We start from the raw sequence: 22805 nt of genomic DNA, 5'->3' as shown, positions 1-22805 counted from the left end.
TACCAGTCATTGCCCTGAATGAGCTCTTGTTTTCACTGTCTCAAGTTGAAGAGATGCAGAGTTATTTGATAAAAATTTGTCTCAGCTATCCATTCCCAGATGTAGCTGAAACACAACAGGTTGCGTTTGGTCGTCTTCTCTGCCACTACCCCAGCATTGTTCCTTAGAAAATATACTTGACAGATCTCTTTATTTCACTATCTATTGTCTCATTGGTTCATACACTCAACTCCAACCAGTAACTGGAGTCACTTACAAAGCTCTTTATTGCCAAGGTATAGATTATCCAATCACCTACCTTAACCCCTTCATGAGCAAACCTTAATTCTTTAGCTCTAAGCCTGTGTCTGAGTATTATTTTCCATCTACCCATGCCTCCTCTGAACATATGTTGTCTGTATGGCTTATAAGACTCACCATCTACTCCCTTGAACAAATTTTTACTAAATAACAGACAGCCCTGTCTCAATGCCATGTTTCCACATTCCTATTTCTTTCCAAATTCCACAATCATTAGCTCTTTTCCTCCATGTTGCACTGCTATACAACAACCTGATTGGATCCACACATAGTTGTGCTAAAGAATTTAATGTTCATAATCAATCAAATCATTCATGCACTGCAAAAAATAATTAGTAAGGTAGTTTGCTGGCAAATACCTAGAAGAACAGAATATCCATGCATCCATACTTAACTTTATTACCTCCCATAAGGCTGTTTCTCAAACACTTCTTTCATTTCTATAGCTAAATGGAGAAATCACCAAGTTGGATCCAACTTCCTAATGTGTCGTCATTTTCAGTGCTTTTATTCATTGACACCATCCCATTCGCTCATTCAAATTAAATGTCTGCCCCATCCCCGTGTTCATGTCCTATGTGAAACTGCAATCCTACAGGTTTGTTGCTCCTTTGAACAGTGGATGCTCACCAACATTTAGTCTCCTATATCACTATTGAACCTGACCATTTTCCACTCAATGAATGGGGGAGGTCTCTCCATCCATCCCTCACTCCAGTTACTATAATCTTTCAGAGGTGAAATTCTGAAAGGGTCATACTTTCTTAACTCCCCATACAAGCTGACAATTGCCATGCTATGATATAATTAAACAGCCTGTATTTACATGTAAAAGCATTATTCCAACTAATGTACATTCCTTCTGTATTTCAGTGCTGACAGTCATGCCTTTTCAATTCAGTTAGGTTTTTCTCACGTGCACTAGGAGCTTTTTTGAAGTCACCTCATCCAGATTGACAATATCACCTTTTCAAAAGCAATTACACTTATTCACTTTCGACAGGTTTCTGTCCAATATCAACATCGTTGGATAATTTTTTTAATGAAATACTAACATAATGAGATCGCCATTGTCAATAAGGAACTCATGTTTTTATGCGTCACCCATTTTATGAGCTAGCTCATTTATAGACTCTGCACTTTTCACTTCACATACAAATCTGGGCTTTCCTTCATTACGTTGGTTTGAAATAATACCATTACCTTGATCTCTTGTCGATCAGATCCTTGTCAAGACTGGACAAAATGTAGCGTGGCTCATTTAAAAATTGATCTTCTGAAAATTGTGAGGTTGTAAAGTTCAGGAACTGTTTTCTCACCAGAGAATTTTTCACTCCAGAGAATGCTCCTCTTTTAACCCACAGTAGGTGGAAAGAGGTAGAAAATCCATATCTGCACATTCTGTGCAGAGAAAACTAACATTGCTTCATTTTGTAATCAGACAAAAATGGGTTTGAGCGAGTAATCAGATACAGGAGGTGTAGCCAAAAGAGGTCTAAAGAGGATCTTAAAAGAGGAGAGCAATGTGGGCAGTCTGAGACCAGAAAGCAAACTGGACCAACCAAATAAATAATGTATATACAATAGTAAGTCATAGGCTAGAACTCCTGCAGCGAGTAACTCACCACCTGACTCCCCAAAGTTGGTCCACCACCTACAAGACACAAGTCAGGAGTGGGTAAAATTATCCATTTGCCCAGATGAGTGCAGCTCTAACAACATTCCAGAAGCTTGACACCATCCAGGACACAGCAGCTTACTTGATCGGTACCACATCCACAAACATCTGCTCCCTACAGCACTGACGCTCATTAACAATAATCCACAAGATTCACAGTAGAAATTCATCAAGTCTTCTAAGACAGCACCTTCCATATTCCATGACCCCTGCCATCCAGAAGCACAAGAGCTGGAGGAATATGGGAACACCATTACCCCCTCTAAGTGCTCCTCCAAGCCATTCCGTATCCTGACTCAGAATTATGTCACCATTCCTTCTGTGTCACTGATTCAAAATCCAGCAACTCCCTCCCTAATGACATTGCAGGAGCACTCACACCAAATCGATTGCAGCAGTTCAAGAAGGCAGCTCACCATCACCTTCTCAAGGGCAATTAGAAATGGGCAATAAATGCTGACTCAGTCAGCAAATCTCACAGCCCATAAATTAATTTTAAAAATTGACATTGAACCAAATAGGAAATATTAAGTTAAATGACCAAAGAGGCATATTTTAAGAAGTATCTTAAAGGAGAAAGTGAGGTGGATGCTCTTGAGAACTCATCTCTACAGCGATTTTAAGGCTGTTTTTTTACCTGTCCTAGCATTCCCTTAAGCAAATTGGTGTCAAACTTTGTTAATAAAGCAATTGTGAAGCATCTTGGGTATTTGATGATGTTAATGACATTGTGTGAATGTATGTTCTTGTTCAAGGGAGTGAAAAGAGAGTTTAGTTGTCGAGATAGATTGTAGAGTTGAAGGTGGTTGCAAGGAAATGGAGGGGACAGGTCTTTTAAGTTTTTAAAAATCAAGATCAACCATTTAAATTGGAGGCACTCTGAGCTAATTTGTGTCAGCAAGGGCAGTGTGTGGAGGATTTGGTGACATTTAGGAATATGGCCAGCAGAGATTTGTGTCAGTAGGCATTCACAAAAGGTGAAGGATTAGATGTGAGCCACAAAGACATTGGAATAGTGAAGCTTGTGGATGATGAGGGCGTGGATGAGAGCCTTAGAAGCAGAGAGGCTTAACTGGAATGGAATGATCTTTGTGATGGAAAGGAAATGGGTTATAAAGCACACTTTGAATTTGAATGTGGTACTGAGGAGACTGTTCAAGCTGAAGCACTTGAATGCAGGGGTATAAAGGGAATCAAAGGTGAGGATTTTAATCTTCAAAAAAACATCCATCACACCTAAAACTGGATGATGGCCATGCAATCAGACAAGGCAGAGAAAATGGAGGAGTTCAGATCGGTGGTTGAGAGGTGGAGCTAATTAAAGTTATCCCTTTTCAAGAGCGAGATGATAGGAAACTAGCAAAACTGTTAACGTTTACATCCATTTGTATAGTGCCCGTGGTGCTCCCAATCAGCTTCCATTTATAATATTGCAAAACATATCATCAAACAAATGCTTGCAATAGTTGTACCAACAGGTTAGTAGTCACACCCCAAACCAGGTCAGATGTTTTGACACCCATTCCTGAAAATTACGAAGCCTGGGATTGGGGATTGGGGGTTGGGAGTTCAGGAATTTGGGCTTGCCTGCTATTTTTAAAGAACTCTAAATGATCCTAACTTCACAAAATTCGCGTCCTCTTTTGTTGCCTGGATGTGCTTATTTAACTCAATTCCAGTTTCCTTGGGTGCGTATTGGCAAAGGCATAGGGGAAAATATCTAGTTATGTGCATGAGCAATGCTGGAGTTTAACATGGTGGCTTAGTGGTTAGCACTGCTGCCTCACAGCACCAGGGTCCCAGGTTCGATTCCAGCCTTGGGCGACTGTCTGTGTGGAGTTTGCACATTCTCCCCGTGTCTGCGTGGGTTTCCTCCGGGTGCTCCAGTTTCCTTCCACAGTCCAAAGATGTGCAGGATAGGTGAATTGTCCATGCTAAATTGCCCATAGTGCTAGGTGCATTAGACAAAGGGAAATGGGTTTGGGTGGGTTAGTCTTCAGAGGGTCGGTGTGGACTGGCTGGGCCGAAGGGCCTGTTTCCACACAATAAGTAATCTAATCTAATCAAACTACCTAAAGCCATGCAGCAATCAACATAGCACACTTATAAATCCCCTGGTGGCAGCTTAGCTGTTATCATCACAAACACCATATAAGTGTTTGTAGCATTTAGCTTGTAAAGGTGTAATTTAATGGGTTTGTGGTCTTAGCTACCAGCAGTCATACCCTCAATGATATTTTGTTTCCTTTGATTATACTTAGTGGTACGTAGTAGAAGAAAAACTGAAAGTCAAGCACATAAACAAAGTAATGGAGTCTATGGATTACAATATTTCGAAAAACCTAAAGACTTAAAGTCATAGAGATGTACAGCATGGAAATAGACCCTTTGGTCCAACCCGTCCATGCCGAGCAGATATCCCAACCCAATCTAGTCCTACCTGCCAGCACCCGGCCCATATCCCTCCAAACCCTTCCTATTCATATACCCATCCAAATGCCTCTTAAATGTTGCAATTATACCAGCCTCCACCACATCCTCTGGCAGCACATTCCATACACGTACCATCCTCTGTGTGAAAACGTTGCCCCTTAGGTCTCTTTTACATCTTTCCTCTCTCACCCTAAACCTGGGCCCTCTAGTTCTGGACTCCCTGACCCCAGGGAAAAGTCTTTGTCTATTTATCCTATCCATGCCCCTCATAATTTTGTAAACCTCGATAAGGTCTCCCCTCAGCCTCCGACGCTCTAGGGAGAACAGCCCCAGCCTGTTCAGCCTCTCCCTGTAGCTCAGATCCTCCAACCCTGGCAACATCCTTGTAAATCTTTTCTGAACCCTTTCAAGTTTAACAACATCTTTCTGATAGGGAGGAGACTAAAATTGCACGCAATATTCCAACAGTGGCCTAACCAATGTCCTGTACAGCCCGCAACATGACCTCCCAACTCCTGTACTCAATACTCTGACCAATAAAGGAAAGCATACCAAACGCCTTCTTCACTATCCTATCTACCTGCGACTCCACTTTCAAGGAGCTATGAACCTGCACTCCAAGGTCTCTTTGTTCAGCAACACTCCCTAGGACCTTACCATTAAGTGCATAAGTCCTGCTAAGATTTGCTTTCCAAAATACAGCACCTCGCATTTATCTGAATTAAACTCCATCTGCCACTTCTCAGCCCATTGGCCCAGCTGGTCCAGATCCTGTTGTAATCTGTGGTAACTGTCTTCGCTGTCCACTACACCTCCAATTTTGGTGTCATCTGCAAACGTACTAACTGTACCTCTTATGCTCGCATCCAAATCATTTATGTAAATGACAAAACGTAGAGGGCCCAGCACCGATCCTTGTGGCACTCCAATGGTCACAGGCCTCCGGTCTGAAAAACAACCCTCCACCACCACCCTCTGTCTTCTACCTTTGAGCCAGTTCTGTATCCAAATGGATAGTTCTCCCTGTATTCCATAAGATCTAACCTTGCTAATCAGTCTCCCATGGGGAACCTTGTCGAATGCCTTACTGAAGTCCATATAGATCACGTCTACTGCTCTGCCATCATCAATCTTTTGTTACTTCTTCAAAAAACTCAATCAAGTTTGTGAGACATGATTTCTCACTTACAAAGTTATGTTGACTATCCCGAATCAGTCCTTGCCTTTCCAAATACATGTACATCCTGTCCCTCAGGATTCCTTCCAACAATTTGCCCACCACCGAGGTCAGGCTCACCGGTCTATAGTTCCCTGGCTTGTCTCTACCGCCCTTCTTAAACAGTGGCACCACGTTTGCCAACCTCCAGTCTTCCGGCACCTCACCTGTGACGATCGATGATACAAATATCTCAGCAAGAGGCCCAGCAATCACTTTTCCAGCTTCCCACAGAGTTCTCGGATACACCTGATAAATCCTGGGGATTTATCCACCTTTAACCATTTCAAGACATCCAGCACTTCCTCCTCTGTAATCTGGACATTTTGTAAGATGTCACCATCTATTTCCCTACAGTCTATATCTTCCATATCCTTTTCCACAGTAAATACTGATGCAAAATATTCATTTAGTATCTCCCCTATTTTCTGTGGCTCCACACAAAGGCCGCCTTGCTGATCTTTGAGGGGCCCTATTCTCTCCCTAGTTAACCTTTTTTCCTTAATATATTTGTAAAAACCCTTTGGATTCTCATTAATTCTATTTGCCAAAGCTCTCTCAAGTCCATGTTTTGCCCTCCTGATTTCCCTCTTTAAGTATTCTCCTACTTTCTTTATACTCTTCTGAGGATTCACTCAATCTATCCTATCTATACCTGACATAAGTTTCCTACTTCTTAACCAAACCCTCAATTTCTTTAGTCATCCAGCATTCCCTATACCTACCAGCCTTCCCTTTCACCCTGACAGGAATATACTTTCTCTGGATTCTTGTTATCTCATTTCTGAAGGCTTCCCATTTTCCAGCCATCCCTTTACCTGCAAACATCTGCCTCCAATCAGCTTTTGAAAGTTCTTGCCTAATACCGTCAAAATTGGTCTTTCTCCAATTTAGAACTTCAGTGTTTAGATCTGGTCTATCCTTTTCCATCACTATTTTAAAACAAATAGAATTATGGTCGCTGGCCCCAAAGTGCTCCCCCACTGACACCTCACTCACCTGCCCTGCTTCATTTCCCAAGAGTAGGTCAAGTTTTGCACCTTCTCTAGTCGGTACATCCACATACTGAATCAGAAAATTGTCTTGTACACACTTAACACATTCCTCTCCATCTAAACCTTTAACACTATGGCAGTCCCAGTCGATGTTTGGAAAGTTAAAATCCCCTACCATAACTATCCTATTATTCTTACAGATAGCTGAGATCTCCTTACAAGTTTGTTTCTCAATTTCCCTCTGACGATTGGGGGGGTCTATAATACAATCCCAATAAGGTGATCATCCTTTTCTTATTTCTCAGTTCCACCCAAATAACCTCCCTGGATGTATTTCCGGGAATATCCTCCCTCAGCACAGCTGTAATGCTATCCCTTATCAAAAATGTCACTCCCCCTCCTCTCTTGCCTCCCTTTCTATCCTTCCTGTAGCATTTGTATCCTGGATCATTAAGCTGCCAGTCCTGCCCATCTCTGAGCCATGTTTCTGTAATTGCTATGATATCCCAGTCCTATGTTGCTAAACATGCCCTGAGTTCATCTGCCTTCCCTGTTAGGCCCCTTGCATTGAAATAAATGCAGTTTAATTTATTAGTCCTACCTTGTCCCTGCCTGCCCTGACTGTTTGACTCACTTCGTTTCTCAGCTGTATCCGTCTCAAATCGATCTCTTTCCTCACTATCTCCCTGGGTCCCACCCCCCACCTTACTAGTTTAAATCCTCCCAAGCAGTTCTAGCAAATTTCCCTGCCAGTATGTTAGTCCCCTTCCAATTTAGGTGCAATCCGTCCTTCTTGTACAGGTCACTTCTACCCCAAAAGAGGTTCCAATGATCCAAAAATGTGAATCCTTCTCCCATATACCAGCTCCTCAGCCATGCATTCATCTGCTCTATCCTCCTATTGCTGCCCTCACTACCTCGTAGCACTGGGAGTAATCCAGATATTACTACCCTTGAGCACCTCCTTTTTATATTTATGCCTAACTCTCTGTAATCTCCCTTCAGAGTCTCAACTTTTTCCCTTCCAATGTCGTTGGTTCCAATGTGGACAATGACTTCCTGCTGGCCCCTCTCCCCTGTGAGAACATCCTGCACCCTCTCTGAGACATCCTTGATCCTAGCACCAGGGAAACAAGACACCATTCTGCTTTTTCTCTGCTGGCCACAGAAACGTCTGTCTGTACCTAAGACGCCTGCATTGCTGCCTACCTCTCTTACCCTTCCTGGAGTTAACCCATCTATGTGACTGTATCTGAGACTTCTATGACCTTTCTCATCTGATTACTGTTCCAACATTAATCACTCAAATGTGCTATAAAGGTTATCAACTGAATTTGTCCCTGATGCTATTTTGTCTTTTCTGAATACTAATTTTTCAAAGGTGGTATTTTGATTCTGTTATCTTAACTGTTGATTGCATTCTGTAGCAAGAACAGCTAGTCACACAATACTACATGAATAACTTGTAACCTTGTCATTTAGATAGTGTCTATCTGTTTATAAAAATCAATTAATAATGATCCCTGTGCTATATGATGGGAAATTTTAGTGTAAATGCTAAATATTCATTTTCTTTGCTTATCTGGAATTTTATTTCCTCCATTGATAATTCATGTGTGTGACTGTAAAACAGTTCAGTACTTTTGCTGGTGTGGCCGGACAGGCCACCCGAAATAATGAACTTGTGATGGACGATAATAAACCTACCATGGAGTTACGAAAGATGGACAATGATTAAAACATACTGGGAAATAGAACCCAGCCTTGACTACAGTGACTGTGCTAATCCACATGCCTGCAGAATCCAGACAGGTTACAGCTACCCACAGACTGTTTGCAAACAAACTTGACAGCTGCAGACCTGAAGTTAGACTTGAATGGGACAATGGAATGTTGCCCTTGTGACAGCCGGGAGTAGTGAGTCAGTCGCTAGACACTGAGGTGCCTAGCACCCTTATTTGGAGGAGGCTACGTGCACCCAGCATCTACCATAATGGACACCTAAGGGCCACTATCAACGTGCCAATCCCTGATTGATCAGGGTAAAGAAACCAAATCATCCATTGGCAGATACTCAAGACCCTCCCAAAAGGGCACAAAGACTTGGAAGGATAAGAATCACTGCAAAACCCCACTTAGGGCGGTAACTCGAGGATAACCACCAAAAGAGAAGACACCTCCAAGACCATCGGAAGAAGAAGATGATATCACCACATGGAGCCCGGCCAAGTTCGAGTGTGGTGGTATACGATCACACAAAGTTAAAGCATAAGATAGCTTGTAATGCTTTTTTGTTAGTTTATAGTATACTTTATTGTTTTAATATTGTTCCCGTTTCCTTTTAATATTAATTGAGTTCAATAAACGAGTATTATTGACTATGAGTCTCCCAGACTTAAACTATTGTTCTAAGATTCTAAAGCTGTTGCTTTCTTCCCTCACCACTGACGTGAATGCTTTGGAAAGGGTGCGTGGAAGGTTTACCAGGATGTTGCCTGGTCTGGAGGGTTTTAATTGTGGAGACAGGTTAGATAAACTTGGGTTGTTCTCATTGGAAAGATGGAGACTGAGGGGCCGCCTGGAAGAGGTCTACAAAATTGTGAGAAGTATAGATAGGGTGGATAGTTAGAGGCTTTTTCCCAGGGTGGAAAGGTCAACTACAAGCCGGCACAGGTTCAAGGTGAAAAGGGAAAGTTTTTTACACCAAGCTTGGGGGTGCCTGAAACGTACTGCCAGAGAAGGTGGTGGAAGCAGACATGTTAGTAATGTTTAAGGTATAGGATAGATAGAAGACAAACAGAGGGATAGAAACTGCATATGGCCAATAAGTAGCGGGTCTAAATAAGGACTAAGAATCGGCGCAGGCTTAGCCGGCTGAAGAGTCCGTTCCTGTGCTGTACTGCATTATGTTGTGTTGTATTATGAGTACCTGAAAGTTAGTTTTAATTTAGCAGAGTTGTACTGATAACATTTTTGCAAGGCTCTCAGTTAAATATTACAGTGCACTTCCATAGGTGAAATTTGCAGCTGGCCTAGCATGAAAAACAGTCTTTCCTCTCTGATGTGAGGATACAATGTTGATGCATTTCCGAATATGACTGTACAAAACAGTTGGTAATTCTGCATAATCAAGATAATTAAGTATTTTAAACTTTGTTTCACGTATGCATGCATTCGCTGAATAGTAGCCTGGTGAAGAATAATCTTTTACTCCAACCTTGATTTTGATATCTTTTAAAATCAGTCATCACAAAAGGATGATAAATAACCTATGTATATTATACATGCGCTGTGCTAATAAAATGAAAATTACACCTAATTAATACTGTGTTAATAACATTCTGGTCCAATACAATTGCCCCAGTTAATTATGGCGATGAAGAAATTATACCATAAAAGATGTTATTCCATGAAAGAGAATGAAATTGAGCCATTCCTTTGAGACTTAAGGTGCTACCAACTGTAATTTTTAGCATTGCACATCTAATATTGTTTTCTTCCTTAACTAGTCATTTACAAATTTAAGTATCAGTAACTCCCAATACAGCAGAATCTCAAAAGGTTCCACTATGATGTAGGACGGAAGGAGGCTATTTGGCCCATCACATCTATTCAGATAGTCCCAACCTGTAATTTCCTCCCCATTTTTCACTTAAACTTGTCATTAGAACAGGATAGAATTTTTCCTGACAATAAAATGTAACCTTAATAAATTAATTAATTTAAAAATAGGCAGCAATAACATGGTTTAAAATAAAAACGTTTTACTGGATATTTAATACAAATTATTTGCTATCATCTCAAGTACTCAAGTAATGTGAATATCTGAGCATTGACACACAATTCACAGTCTACAATTAGCTTCACAAAAATGTCATGTTACCCTTGACCTCGTGATTTTGTCTGGGAAACTTTGTGTATTTTCTCATCAAACTAGCTGTGCAAGTCTGACCATTATAAATGAAAATGATAATAAATTGTAAAGTGTTTTAAAATGTAATAGCTGATAATGACTGCTAATGCACTCTCTACCACCAAGTATGGAGTCTCATTTTTCAGCTCTGAATTCTTCAGGGTTATCTATGGAAAACTGCTTTAAAAGTTTTGACAGCTCCATTTCCTTCCACGTAGCTCAAATCTGACTTCTGTTTTATTCAGCAATAACACATCTTGATAGTGATGCTTTCCTGGAGAAAGTGAGGACTGCAGATGCTGGAGATCAGAGCTGAAAATGTGTTGCTGGAAAAGCGCAGCAGGTCAGGCAGCATCCAAGGAGCAGGAGAATCGACGTTTCGGGCATGAGCCCTTCATCAGGAAGGGCTTCAGTGATGTTTTCCTGGTTTGACATGAGATCCCCAGGATTGTGTGGATATTTGTTGGACATGTAAACTTTTATATAAAAATTGCAATGCAGGCCACTCTGGCCAACTGCTCCATACTAGCATTTATGCTTCCCTCCTACCTTCTACAGTGCGGTAATTGTGATTAGCAAATGAATAATATAGTTCTGAATACAACATTAACCATAAACATGGTGGAAATATTGAGTTAATCAAGACTGCTAACTTTTATGGGAAAAATTAAATATTTTTTTCAGTTTGCAATTTGTTTTCTGATAAGTATATTAAATTGCTTGTGTCACCTTTTACAGCTGGAAAGACAAATGCTGATGCAAAATGAAATGAGACAGAGACAAGTGGCAATGCAGATCGCATGGTCCCGTGAATTTATAAAGTACTTTGGAACTTTTTTGGGACTGACAACAATTGGTTTAACAATAGGGTGAGCATTTTCTTCTTGTGTTATGGTCATTCATGGAGATTGTGAATACAGCAATGTTTTATCGAACAAAATGATCACCTGATAAAATTGTCTTTAGACGTAACTGATCCAGAGATCAGTGAGATTGATACATTGCTATTGCTGTAATCAATGTGGATGCAGGTATAAGCTTGTAAAGTCCCAATATTCAGCAGCAGTTCAGAATAAGCAAGCACATTTATTGAGAAAGCATTGACGACCACTCCCTAGATGTCTCCTATAGAAAGTAGTAGGTATCCACCTGTTGAGATATTTATTGTATAAAATGAAATCAAGCAAAGAACATTAGAGATTGCTGGTTAACATAACTCACCCAGATTACCAGGTTTAACAGGGGACCAAAAACTGAATAACCAGAATGATTGTAATTCAAATCATTTCTGAGTCACAATAACACTGTAAAGAGTATCACAGCGTAACTTATTGATCTTCTGTATGACAGAGTTACCTCTGATCACAATTACATTTCTATAGCACCTTTAACATAGATACTTCACAACTGTTTTAATGTCAAACTTTGATACCGAGCCACAGAAGGATACATTAGGACTGATGGGTGAAAGGTTTATCCAAGATGTTAATCGTTTGAAGTGTCTTAAACCAGGACAGACTACTGGAAATGCTGTGCAGTCCAGGGAAGGAATTCCACACGTTCAGTCTGAAACTCAAAATAGGTGCCCCAATTGTGGAGTGATGAAAATACATAATGTGCAGATGACCAGAATTACAGAGAGCTTAGGATATTGAGGTTACAGTGAGAAAGAGCAGTAAACGAATAATATAGTTCTAAACAACATTAACTACAAACATGATGACAGATCACTGGTGGAAATATTGAGTTAATCAAGACTGCTTACTTCTATGGGGAAAATTAAGATTTTTTTCAGTTTGCAATTTGTTTCCTGATAAGGATACTAAATTGCTTGTGTCATTTTGGTGGAAGAATGAGGAGAGACAATATAAAATAAAAGATAGAATTCAAAAAAAAATGTGCAAGAGCAGAGGATCTGGTGTACACAAATCAGTGAAGGCAACCAGGCAGGTTGATAAAGTGGTAAATAAAGCATATGGGATCTTGGGTTGTATAAATACAAGAGCAAGGAATTTATGGTAACTCTCTCAAAATGACTAAAGTTTAACATCCAGTTCTGGATACCATACTTTAAGAAGAATGTGAAGACTGTGGTGAGGGTTCAGAAAAGATTCAGGAAAATGGTTCTCATAATTAGGAGCTTCAGCAATGTGTATTGTTTGGAAAAGCTAGGTCTGTTCTCTTTGAACAAGATTAAAAAGAAATTGGATTGTGATTTTCAAAACCCTAAAAGAAAATCCATGAAATGGTGAAGAGATGATACCGATTTAAGGTTATTGGCCAAAATTGCTACCACCTGGAATAGGCATGGGGACACCACCAACTGTACATTCCTGTCCTAGCTACATGCCATCCTGATTTGGAACTACATCTTATTCCTTCAATATCACTGGGTCAAAATCCCGGAACTCCTCCCCTGCAGGGTGGATGTGCCAGTTTAAGAGGCAGCTCCCCACGAATTCCTCAAGGGCAACTAATAATGGGCAGTAAATTCTGGTCTTTCTGCTGAACACAAAGAAAGAAAAGCAACATGAGGAAAATAGCCTTTATATCACCAGCATTGAGGATCTGGGTGCTCTGCCTTAGAGTGCTGAGGAGACAAATTTAATTAAGATCTTCAAAACATAATTGGATCATAATCTAAAATATTTGCAGGTTGATGGATAAACGGCCGTATTGTATTAATTACTCCTGCAAAGAGTTGGCATTGAGGTGACTAGCTGAATGGCCTCTTTCAGTGCTGTTTTCAATTTGTTCAGGTTGTGAACATGGAGGAGTTTAACAAAGCTTCCTCAATTTTTTCATATAACTTGGAATAAAAGACACATTGATTGTTCAACATTTTAATCATACTGGAATATGAGAACACAATTGATCCTTCCACCCCAACATCAACATTCTGAACGGAATCACTAAATTAGATCAATCATTGCAAAGCACATATGATGCTCCTAGTGGATTTCAAATGTCTTGATCATTAGAACATTGCCAGATGGGTCCTGCAAACTCCAGAGAAAACTTTTTTAGGCTGAATCTCGTGTGGTGACATTGGCTATGACAAATGAAACAACAGAACCTCTGGAGTAATTCAACTCGTATGAGTGACAGATAAATTCACATTCTCCCAAAACAGTCAGAAGTGAACTCTCTCTTTCCAGGGTGGCTTTTTACATTTCACTTTTGTCAATTCAGATTTCTCTAAGGCTCAGTGGTTAGCACTGCTGCCTCACAGCGCCAGGGACCCAGGTTTGATTCCAGCCTCAGGCGACTGTATGTGTGGAGTTTGCATATTCTCCCGTGTCTGCGTGGGTTTCCTCTCACAATCCAAGATATGCAGGTTAGGTGAATTGGCCATGTTAAATTGCCCGTATGGTTCAGGGATGTGTAGGCTAGATGCATCAGTCAAGGGAAATGTAGAGTAATAGGGGTAGGGGAATGGATCTGGGTAGGATACTCTTTGGAGGATTTGTGTGGACTTGTTGAGCCAAAAAGACTGTTTCCAACTGTAGGTATTTTGTGATTGCAATAACTGTTGGCTCTTCCACTGCTACAGTTGGTTCATAGCATTGAGGTAGATTTCCATTCTACTCCTGGAAGAGACTTATAGCTAACCTCCTTTCTTAGGAGCACAGAATTGCTTCTTGTTTGCCACTCGTATGCTGTAGTGAAGGAGAAGGCAGACTGGTTGATACTCACTTCTCTGCTTTGGGTAGGTTGTCTCCATCCATCACCATTCTCTGGGCCTGGGGTCCATTTCTCTGCTGATCGGATGTGAGGCCGTCTGCACATGTATGAAGGAGAGTATCTAATATGTGTTTTATTGACACTACAGCTGTGCTCCATAGATGGTGATCATGTTAATCTGTTAGTTTTTTGTGCCTTCTTTTACTGCCACAGTAGGTATCCTCAATGGAAGGGAATTCCTGAATTTTGACGAGCAACAGTAAAGGGATTGACAGCATGGTATAATTGACAGGAAAAATAGGAATACATCTCTGTGAGTGTTAAAATGATCACTGTGTGACAAATTTGATTCCTGGTGATCGCACTGGATCTCTCTTATAATTATAGAATGGTGAACAGGTTTAATTGTGCATTCCCCATTACTTTTTCCCATCAAAGCCAGGCCTTTCAAATGGACTGCAGTTTCAGGTGCTGCAGTCTTAATGATGAAAGTGTTCTTCGGAAGCAGTGGGTGCAGAAATGTAATTGTCCTATTTAAAGAGATAGTAGATAGGGGATGTTCAGGAGAAAGGAGAAGAAGAATACATTGATGTGGTTGAATGAAGAGTGGTGCAAGAAGTCTTATATGTCAGAAAAACAGAGGCATGGATCAGAAGCGGCTTAGCAAGTTGATGTTCTAATTCTATCATCTCTGGAAATATCTGACCACCAAGTCATTCCATAGACTATTACAGCACACCTGAGGCAGGGAGATAACCCATTTAAAATTGACTTCTGTTTGCCAATTTAGGCCATTACCAGGCAGTCCAGCTGAACAAGAGCCCAGTATGTTTTGTCTTCCCCTTTTTTGAGAAAGGGGAATAACTGTTTGTAAAGTTTAGCCAAAAATAGACGTTACTTTACTTCAGCATCAGCAGTCTACATTTTGACCTTAGCTATTTTCTGTGCAGAGCTTTGAAGAGGAAGAGACCAGGAATTCTGGTTCCCATTGTTCCACTGAGCTTCGTTTTTGCATATCAGTATGATCTGGCATATGGAACATTAATGATAAGGATGAAAGGTAAGTAAATTAGCTATAAATCTGTGACTTTATTGCTCAAAAAACAGTTTAGATTAAACTTACATTCATAATGTTTCTCCAATTTAAGTGCAGCTTGGGAGAACATAGAAACATAACACAATCATAGCACAGAGATGGCCATTCGGCCTATCTTTTCCACGCTGGCTTTCCATCACAGGAACTCAGCCAGTCCAATTCCAACATCTTTCCTACAATTTTACAAATCAAATTCCTTTTTGAAACCAATGAATTTTCCCTCTCAGGCAGCGCATTTCAGGTGATAAGTACTGACTGTATCAGAACACTTTATTTCTCATCTCCTCTGAGTCTTTTGCCCACTGTCTAATTACCTGTCCCATAAACACCACCTATTCTGTTTAATTACATTCTGTCGGGGTAAGTACAGTACCATTGGCCGTCTCTAGCACCTTACACACATTGCAATGCTTCACCAACCATCATGTCTGATTTCACATCAACAGCTAATGTGCCCTTCAGAAGCCAGAAGACATTGTAACACTAACTGGCAGCTGAGTGCCGTCATGTAACCTCATGACATGGGAGTTCTGTAAATCCTGCAAGAGGTGGTGAGCAAGCTCTGAGGGAGAAATGGTGATTGAAGGGTTGGATGAACTGGTTTGAATTTACATTTCTGTTACTATATCAAAATGATGTAGCTTTCTGCAGCACTGAAGCTAGTTTAAGACAATGTATATGCACACAGAGTGTTGATACTCTGGATCAAATGTTGAGGAAGAGAAACCGGTTACACTGGTAGGGAAACCCAGAGCAGGAAAGTGTAACCTTAAAATCAGTGCTGAGTTTGAGGCCCAAGTCAGACAGTATGTCTTCACACAAAATGGTGGAAATCCAAAATTCTCACCCCATTGTTTCATGGTCATCAATACTAAGACTAACTTTCAACTCCAGATTTATGAATTGAACTGAAATTCCACCAAATGCCATGGTGAGATTTGAGCTCATGTTCCCAGAGTATTTGACAAGTGGCATTGGTCCTCAGCCATCTACTTCGTGTGAAACTGAACAGCAGGAACAGGCTTTAGATACCAAATGACCTGATTTTGTTCCTACATTCCTTTACTGGCTTAGAATCTTGGGGAGAAATTAGTTAATGTCTAAATTCCGAGCACAGCTTTCGTTTTATACAGGGGATGAATGATATTTTGTTAATTTTATATTTTGTGGGCAGCACGATGACTCAGTGGTTAGCACTGCAGCTCTCACAGCACTAAGGACCTGGGTTTGATTCCAGCCTCAGGTGACTGCCTGTGTGGAGTTTACACATCCTCCCGGTGTCTGTGTGAGTTTGGTGTGGGTGCTCCATTTTCCTCCCACAATCCAAAAAGCTCAGATTAGATGGATTAGCCATGGTAACTTACCCATAGTGTCCAGGGATGTGCAGGTTAGGTGGGTCAGCCGTGGGAAATGCCAGGTTACAAGGATAAGGAAGGGGATAGGTCTGGAATGGGATGCTCTTTGGGGGGTCAGTGTAGACTTGATGGGCCAAATGGCCTGCTCCTGCACTGTAGGGATTCTATGATTCCAAGTTGCCCAGTGCATATTGACTTTTCCTGTTCTACTAAAAACCTGATTTGTCATTCAGATTCACATGTCCCACTTTTAATGTATAATTAATTGCAATTCTCAGTCTCAAGGTCTGCATTTAATTCATGGTGTTGCACATCAGTTTTCCACTGTTTGCCATGCAGGCAGGTACAGATCATAGAATTAGCAGAGTGTTGAAGGAAGCCATTCAGCCCAGCATTTCTGCACTGGTTTATTGAATGAGCGATTCACTTAGAGCCATTCTCCTTCCTTCTCCCTACGAGACTATACATTGTTCCTTTACAATTAATAGTCTAATTCAATTGTAAATTAAATGCCTCAATGGAACCTACCTCTACAATATTCTCAAGCTGTGCATTACAGACATAAACCACTCACTGTCTGGAAAAACATTTCTCTCATGACAATTTTTGTTCCTCTTACCAATACATTTACTGCATTTGACTTCAAGATATGATTATTAAATTCCAGTCTTTTGAATTGACTGGTTCATGTATAGAGAAGAATGTAGTTGTTCTTGGGCTCTCAAAAATGATCTTGATACTATTATGAGACTTTATTGTGTAGCAGGTAAAGAATCCTTCAAAACGAATTCAAAAAGGCATAGCCTTGTAACTTTCTTTTAGCAAACGTTTCTGAATGACTGGCGTGCTTTTCTTCTTTTCAGTTGTTCTGTGGCATACATTTGAGCAGTAATTGATATCATTTTTTTCTTCCAGATGAAGCAGAGAATATAATTGATAGAGAACAAACCCTTCTTCAGATGCCAAAAGGAGTGCCTACCTTTGAAAGTATTGAAAAGGCCAGAAGGGCTCGGAGTATGTTTTTCATCCAAAAATAGATTTGGAGCATATAAGTCGTGAATCTGGCAATCGAAATCTCAGATCAAAGGGGAAGTGTGTATTAGTAGCAGCTCATTATCCTTATCTGGATGTTTTTAATCAAATGGCATGCATAGATGTAACCTTTAATGAACGTGTCCATTATTGAATAAAGCCTCATGTGATTTGGACATTTTTTATTTATTATTTCAACCTCATTTTAACTTGCACTAACCACAAATGCACAGAGGAGCACATTTCCAAAATTTCATTTTCAGAAAAAAAAAGACTTATTTCTGTCCAAACCAGCAGAAAACACACAGCAGTGAAGGGACACTGGATATTAACTCTGTTTTCAAAACATTAACAAAACATTATCTTGTGTTTTCTCTCCATAACGCTACCAGATCCGGCACGGTAGATCAGTGGTCAGCACTCTGCCTCACCATGCCAGGGACCTGGGTTCGATTCTAGGCTTGGGCGACTGTCTGTGTGAAGTTTGCACATTCTCCCAACGTCTGTTTTCACCAGGTGCTTTGGTTTCCTCCTACAATCCAAAAGATGTGCAGGTTAGGTGAATTGACCATGCTAAATTGCCCATAGTGTTCAGGGATGTGTAGGTTAGGTGCATTAGTCAGGGTGAGTATAGGATAATATGATAGGGGAATAGATGTGGGTGGGTTATTCTTCGGATGGTTGGTGTGGACTTGTTGGGCCGAAGGACCTGTTTCCACACTGTAGGAATTCTATTGTATTCTAGATCTGTGCTGAATTTCTCCAGCAATCTCTGTTTTTATTTCAGAAAACATGTGGAATTACTGAGAATAATACCCATTGAAGCATTCGGTTGGGTTTGCTCAGTATTGTAAAAACCTTTTAAATATGCTGCCTTAATTTCTAACAAATCAGTATTTTGTGCTGGGCATGTTTCACATGAGTGAGTAACTGAATTCATCAGACTCAATTGGTATTCAGTGGTCAGTTCAAACAGGCCCCATCATGCATGGTACAAGGGCCTGAAACAACAATGAGAGAGGTACACATCAAAAGCACAGGCTCAAGCTTCATTTACATCTGCTCTTTAAAAAGTAGTAGAGTAATGCCACAGCAGAAAGCTACCAAAGGATTGTTGAAAATGAAGAGTAAAAGAATTGAATTAGGCTTATTGTCACATGTACTCAAATGAGTACAGTGAAAAGTTTACAAGTCACCACTTATGGCGTCATTTTTGGTACATGATACCCTTGGTATAGATGCTTAAGTATTTGGTATAAAATTTAAAAAAAAGTTAAAAGTCTACCATAAGAATAAGAAAGGAAAACTAAAAAATAAAAGTATACAGTTTACAAGTCCTTCCACCTCAGTCCATGTTGGTACCTAGCTTTTTTTTATTATTTCAAAAATATACTTTATTCACAAAATATTTTGATGATCTGTACAATTGGTCATGCCATACATACGTAAACATTCCATTTCTTTGCATACAGAGATCGGAATTAATCATTGTATATACAGGTCTGTATGTTTACCATCCGTATATCCACATGTTTAGCTGAGGCATCAGCAGAGCCCACTTACTGAGTGGGCCCCCTGTTCTTCTTTGGCAGGCAGACATTACACTGTGGTCTTCCCCCACCCCGCCTTGGTGGCAGCTGTCCCAAGCTTCAGCGCCTCCCGCAGCACGTAGTCCTGGACCTTGGAATGTGCCAGTCTGCAACACTCAGTCGGGGTCAGGAAGATTAACAGGTTTCAGACAGACCAAAAAGCATCTTTCTTCGAATTGATGATCCTCCAGGCACAGTTGATGTTCGTCTCGGTGTGTGTCCCGTGGAACAGACCGCAGAGTACAGTGTCCAGGGTCATGGAGCTGCTCAAGATGAACCTCGACAAACACCACTGCATTCCTCTCCAGACTTCCTTTGCGTAGGCACATTCCAGGAGGTGTGTGACAGTCTCGTCCCCTCCACAGCCGCTTCGAGGGCAGCATGCGGTGCGACAGAGAGTCCAGGCGTGCATAAAGGATCTCACAGGCAGAGCCCTTCTCACCACCAGCCAAGCCATGTCTTGGTGCTTGTTGGAAAGTTCTGGTGATGAGGCATTCTGCCAAATGACTTTGACAGAGTGCCCAGGGAACCGCTCAACAGGATCCGCCCTCTCCTTTTCCCGAAGGGTCTCAATAACACTACGTGCTGACCATTTCCTGATGGACTTGTGGTCAAAGGTGTTTTTCTTCATAAATTTTTCCACGAAGGACAGGTGATATGGAACGGTCCAACTACTCGGAGCGTTCCACGGCAGCGAGGCCAGGCCCATCCTTCGCAACACCGGGGACAGGTAGTACCTCAGTACGTAGTGACACTTGGTATTTGCGTACTGAGGATCCACGCACAGTTTGATGCAGCCACACACAAAGGTGGCCATCAGGGTGAGGGTGGCATTGGGTGTGTGTTTTTTCCCCCATTGCCCAGATCTTTACACATCGAGTCCCTTCGGACCCGGTCCATCTTTGATCTCCATATAAGATGGAAGATGGCCCAGATGACTGCGGCGGCACAGGTTCTGGGGATAGGCCAGACCTGTGCCACATATAACAACACTGACAGTACCTCACACCTGATGACCAGGTTTTTACCCACGATGGAGAGCGACCGTAGCTTCAATCTGCCCAGTTTCTGCCTCACTTTGCTGATACGCTCCTCCCATGACTTGGCGCACACCCCAGCCCTCCGTACCAAATACCCAGCACCTTCAGGTGGTCAGTCCTGATGGTGAAGGGAATGGAGGATTGGTCGGCCCAGTTCCCGAAGAGTATGGCCTCACTCTTGCCTCGGTTTACCTTGGCTCCCGAGGCCCATTGGAACTGGTCACCCATGCACATGAGTCTGTGCACGGACAGTAGATCCAAGCAGAAAACAGCAACGTCATCCATGTAAAGGGAGGCCTTAACTTGTAGGCCCCCACTGCCAGGAATAGTCATCCCTCTCGGGCTCGCATCCTTCCTGATGGACTCGGCAAATGGCTCTATGCAGCACACAATCAAGACAGGAGAGAGAGGGCAGCCCTGCCTGATTCCAGATCTGACTGGGAAGCTATCTGATTCCCACCCATTGATTGAGACTGCACTGACAATGTTGGTGTAGAGCAGTCTGATCCAATTGCAGATTCCCTCCCCAAAGCCCATTTTGGAGAGGACATCTCTCACATACGTATGTGATATCTGTCAAAGGCTTTCTCCTGGTCCAGGTTGATGAGGCCGGTGTCCAACCCCCTGTCCTGCACGAAGGCCATCGTATCCCTGAGAAGTGCGAGACTCTCAGCGATCTTCCTGCCCAGTAAAGCACAGGTTTGGTCAGGGTGGATCACCGATCCCAGAGCAGACCTGACCCGGCTGGTGAAGACCTTTGACAAGATTTTGTAATCGCATTCAACAGTGAGATTGGTCTCCAATTTCTGAATTCCTCCCTCTCCCCCTTCCAATTGTAGATGAGGGTGATGATGCCTTTCCTCATGGATTCACTCATGGTACCTGCCCGAAGCATACTGACATACACCTCCAGCAGGTCCTGGTCAATCAAGTCCCACAGAGCGGAATAGAGCTTGACCGGTAAGCCGTCGCTTCCGGGAGTTTTATTCTTTTCGAAGGACTCGAGGGCCTTGGTCAGCTCGTCTGGAGATAGCGGCTGGTCCAGCCTCTCCCGTGTTCTGTCGTCTAAGACCTCTGTGATAGAGGACAGGAACAACTGGGAGCTGCGCTATCTGTTGGCTTCACGTCATACAGACTGGCATAGAAGGATTTACTGATGACATTATCGAGCCATCTTCTTTCTTCAGGCTGCTGAGCACGGAGTTCTCTGTGCACTTCTGGAAGAAGAAACATGAACAAGTCTCGTCCTGCTCCACCGAGCGGACCCTGGACTGGAAGATTATCTTGGAGGCCTCCGAGATAAAGAGCAAGGCTTGCCGGCCCTTCACCTCCTGGAGGTCCTCCGTGACATCAATCCCCATCATCTGCAGCAGAAGCAGGTTCTGCATACTTTCCTGGAGCTGGGACAGTTCTCCCCACCTCTCTCTTGCCTTCTGAACACCTTTGAGGATGAAGAACCTCTTGATGTTCTCTTTTACTGTTTCCCACCAGTCCGCTGGTGACTCAAACTGTCCCCCCTACCGGATCGTCCATCTGCTTCAATGATACAGTTGAAGTCTTCGGCCGGAATGACCAGCCTGGATGTAGCCAGCAACAGTGGAAGCTGCTGCAGGACGGCCAACCGTTCACTCTTACCTGTTGGGGTGTACACATTAATCGGTCTCAGGGGAGCGTTTCTGTACATGACGTCAGCGACGAGGAGACACCCATCCACCACCTCCTTAACCTCAGTGATGGTGAAGTTGCCTCCTCGCAACAGAATGCCCAGGCTGGAGGCATGGCTATCGTTGCCCCCCGACCAAACTGACGGCCCATGGGCCCATGAGCTCAACTATCTCCTGTAGCTGCTGAGGTGTGGTATCCCACACTCCTGCAGAAACAGGATGTCGGCTTTAACGTTGGCCAGGAAGGACACTGGTGGACACTCGCAGGGCTGTGGTAGCTGTCCGGCTCCACGCTGCGGACATTTCCCCACTCTGGTGTCTTCGGGTCAGGACCAGGGTTCGCGCAGTCTCGTTCTCTGTCTGACAGCAGGGCTATCAGAGGATCGCTGTTCCCAGTTACCTGGAGCTGTGGGGCGGTGGGTACCTCCTGGTTCTCACTGGGTGGTGGGTGGTCTTTACCAGTCCCCTCAGAGGGTTCATCGTTTCCTGTTTGGTCGGTGCTTCCCTCCTTTCTCCCTGGTGACGACCCTCCTTATGCCCGTCCTCAACATCTGAAAAGTTGGCTCATGCAGGTGTCGTTTCCCCTTTTGCTGGGTGGTTTTGGGGGCCTGGCAAGGTTTCCTCTTCCTGTTTTTTTTTACAGGAATTCACTCCTCTGCCTCCTTGGTTTGCTCCTCCTCCATTTCCTCCTTCTATCCTGTAGGGGCTTGGATTGGCTGCCACACCTCCCTGCTGGCTGCCATCTGCTCCCCTCCATCCTTCTGGGGTACCTAGCCTCCCAGACTACACTGGGCTTCAAAACTCTAGGCG

At 42.5% G+C, this 22805-nt stretch overlaps 1 protein-coding gene across 2 annotated transcripts in view; it reads left to right on the top strand.

Annotated features, from left to right (window-relative positions):
- The window catches only part of plgrkt (plasminogen receptor, C-terminal lysine transmembrane protein), a 76595-nt gene extending 58717 nt beyond the window's left edge, over positions 1 to 17878 (top strand). For both annotated transcript variants that reach the window (XM_087996480.1, XM_043715295.2), the window contains exons 3-5: positions 11274 to 11404; positions 15170 to 15279; positions 17586 to 17878. In XM_087996480.1, coding sequence (XP_087852606.1) covers positions 11274 to 11404; positions 15170 to 15279; positions 17586 to 17707 — 363 coding nt within the window. In that variant the 3' untranslated portion in view covers positions 17708 to 17878. The remainder of the gene's footprint in view (positions 1 to 11273; positions 11405 to 15169; positions 15280 to 17585) is intronic.
- Positions 17879 to 22805: the final 4927 nt, after the last annotated feature.

Source organism: Chiloscyllium plagiosum, unplaced genomic scaffold, assembly GCF_037043375.1.
Source record: "Chiloscyllium plagiosum isolate Xiang-an unplaced genomic scaffold, Cpla_swu_hap1 HiC_scaffold_2, whole genome shotgun sequence".
Lineage (NCBI taxonomy): Eukaryota > Metazoa > Chordata > Chondrichthyes > Orectolobiformes > Hemiscylliidae > Chiloscyllium > Chiloscyllium plagiosum.
The sequence above is the reverse complement of the archived record's forward strand: the minus strand, read 5'-3'. Positions and strand labels throughout refer to the sequence as shown.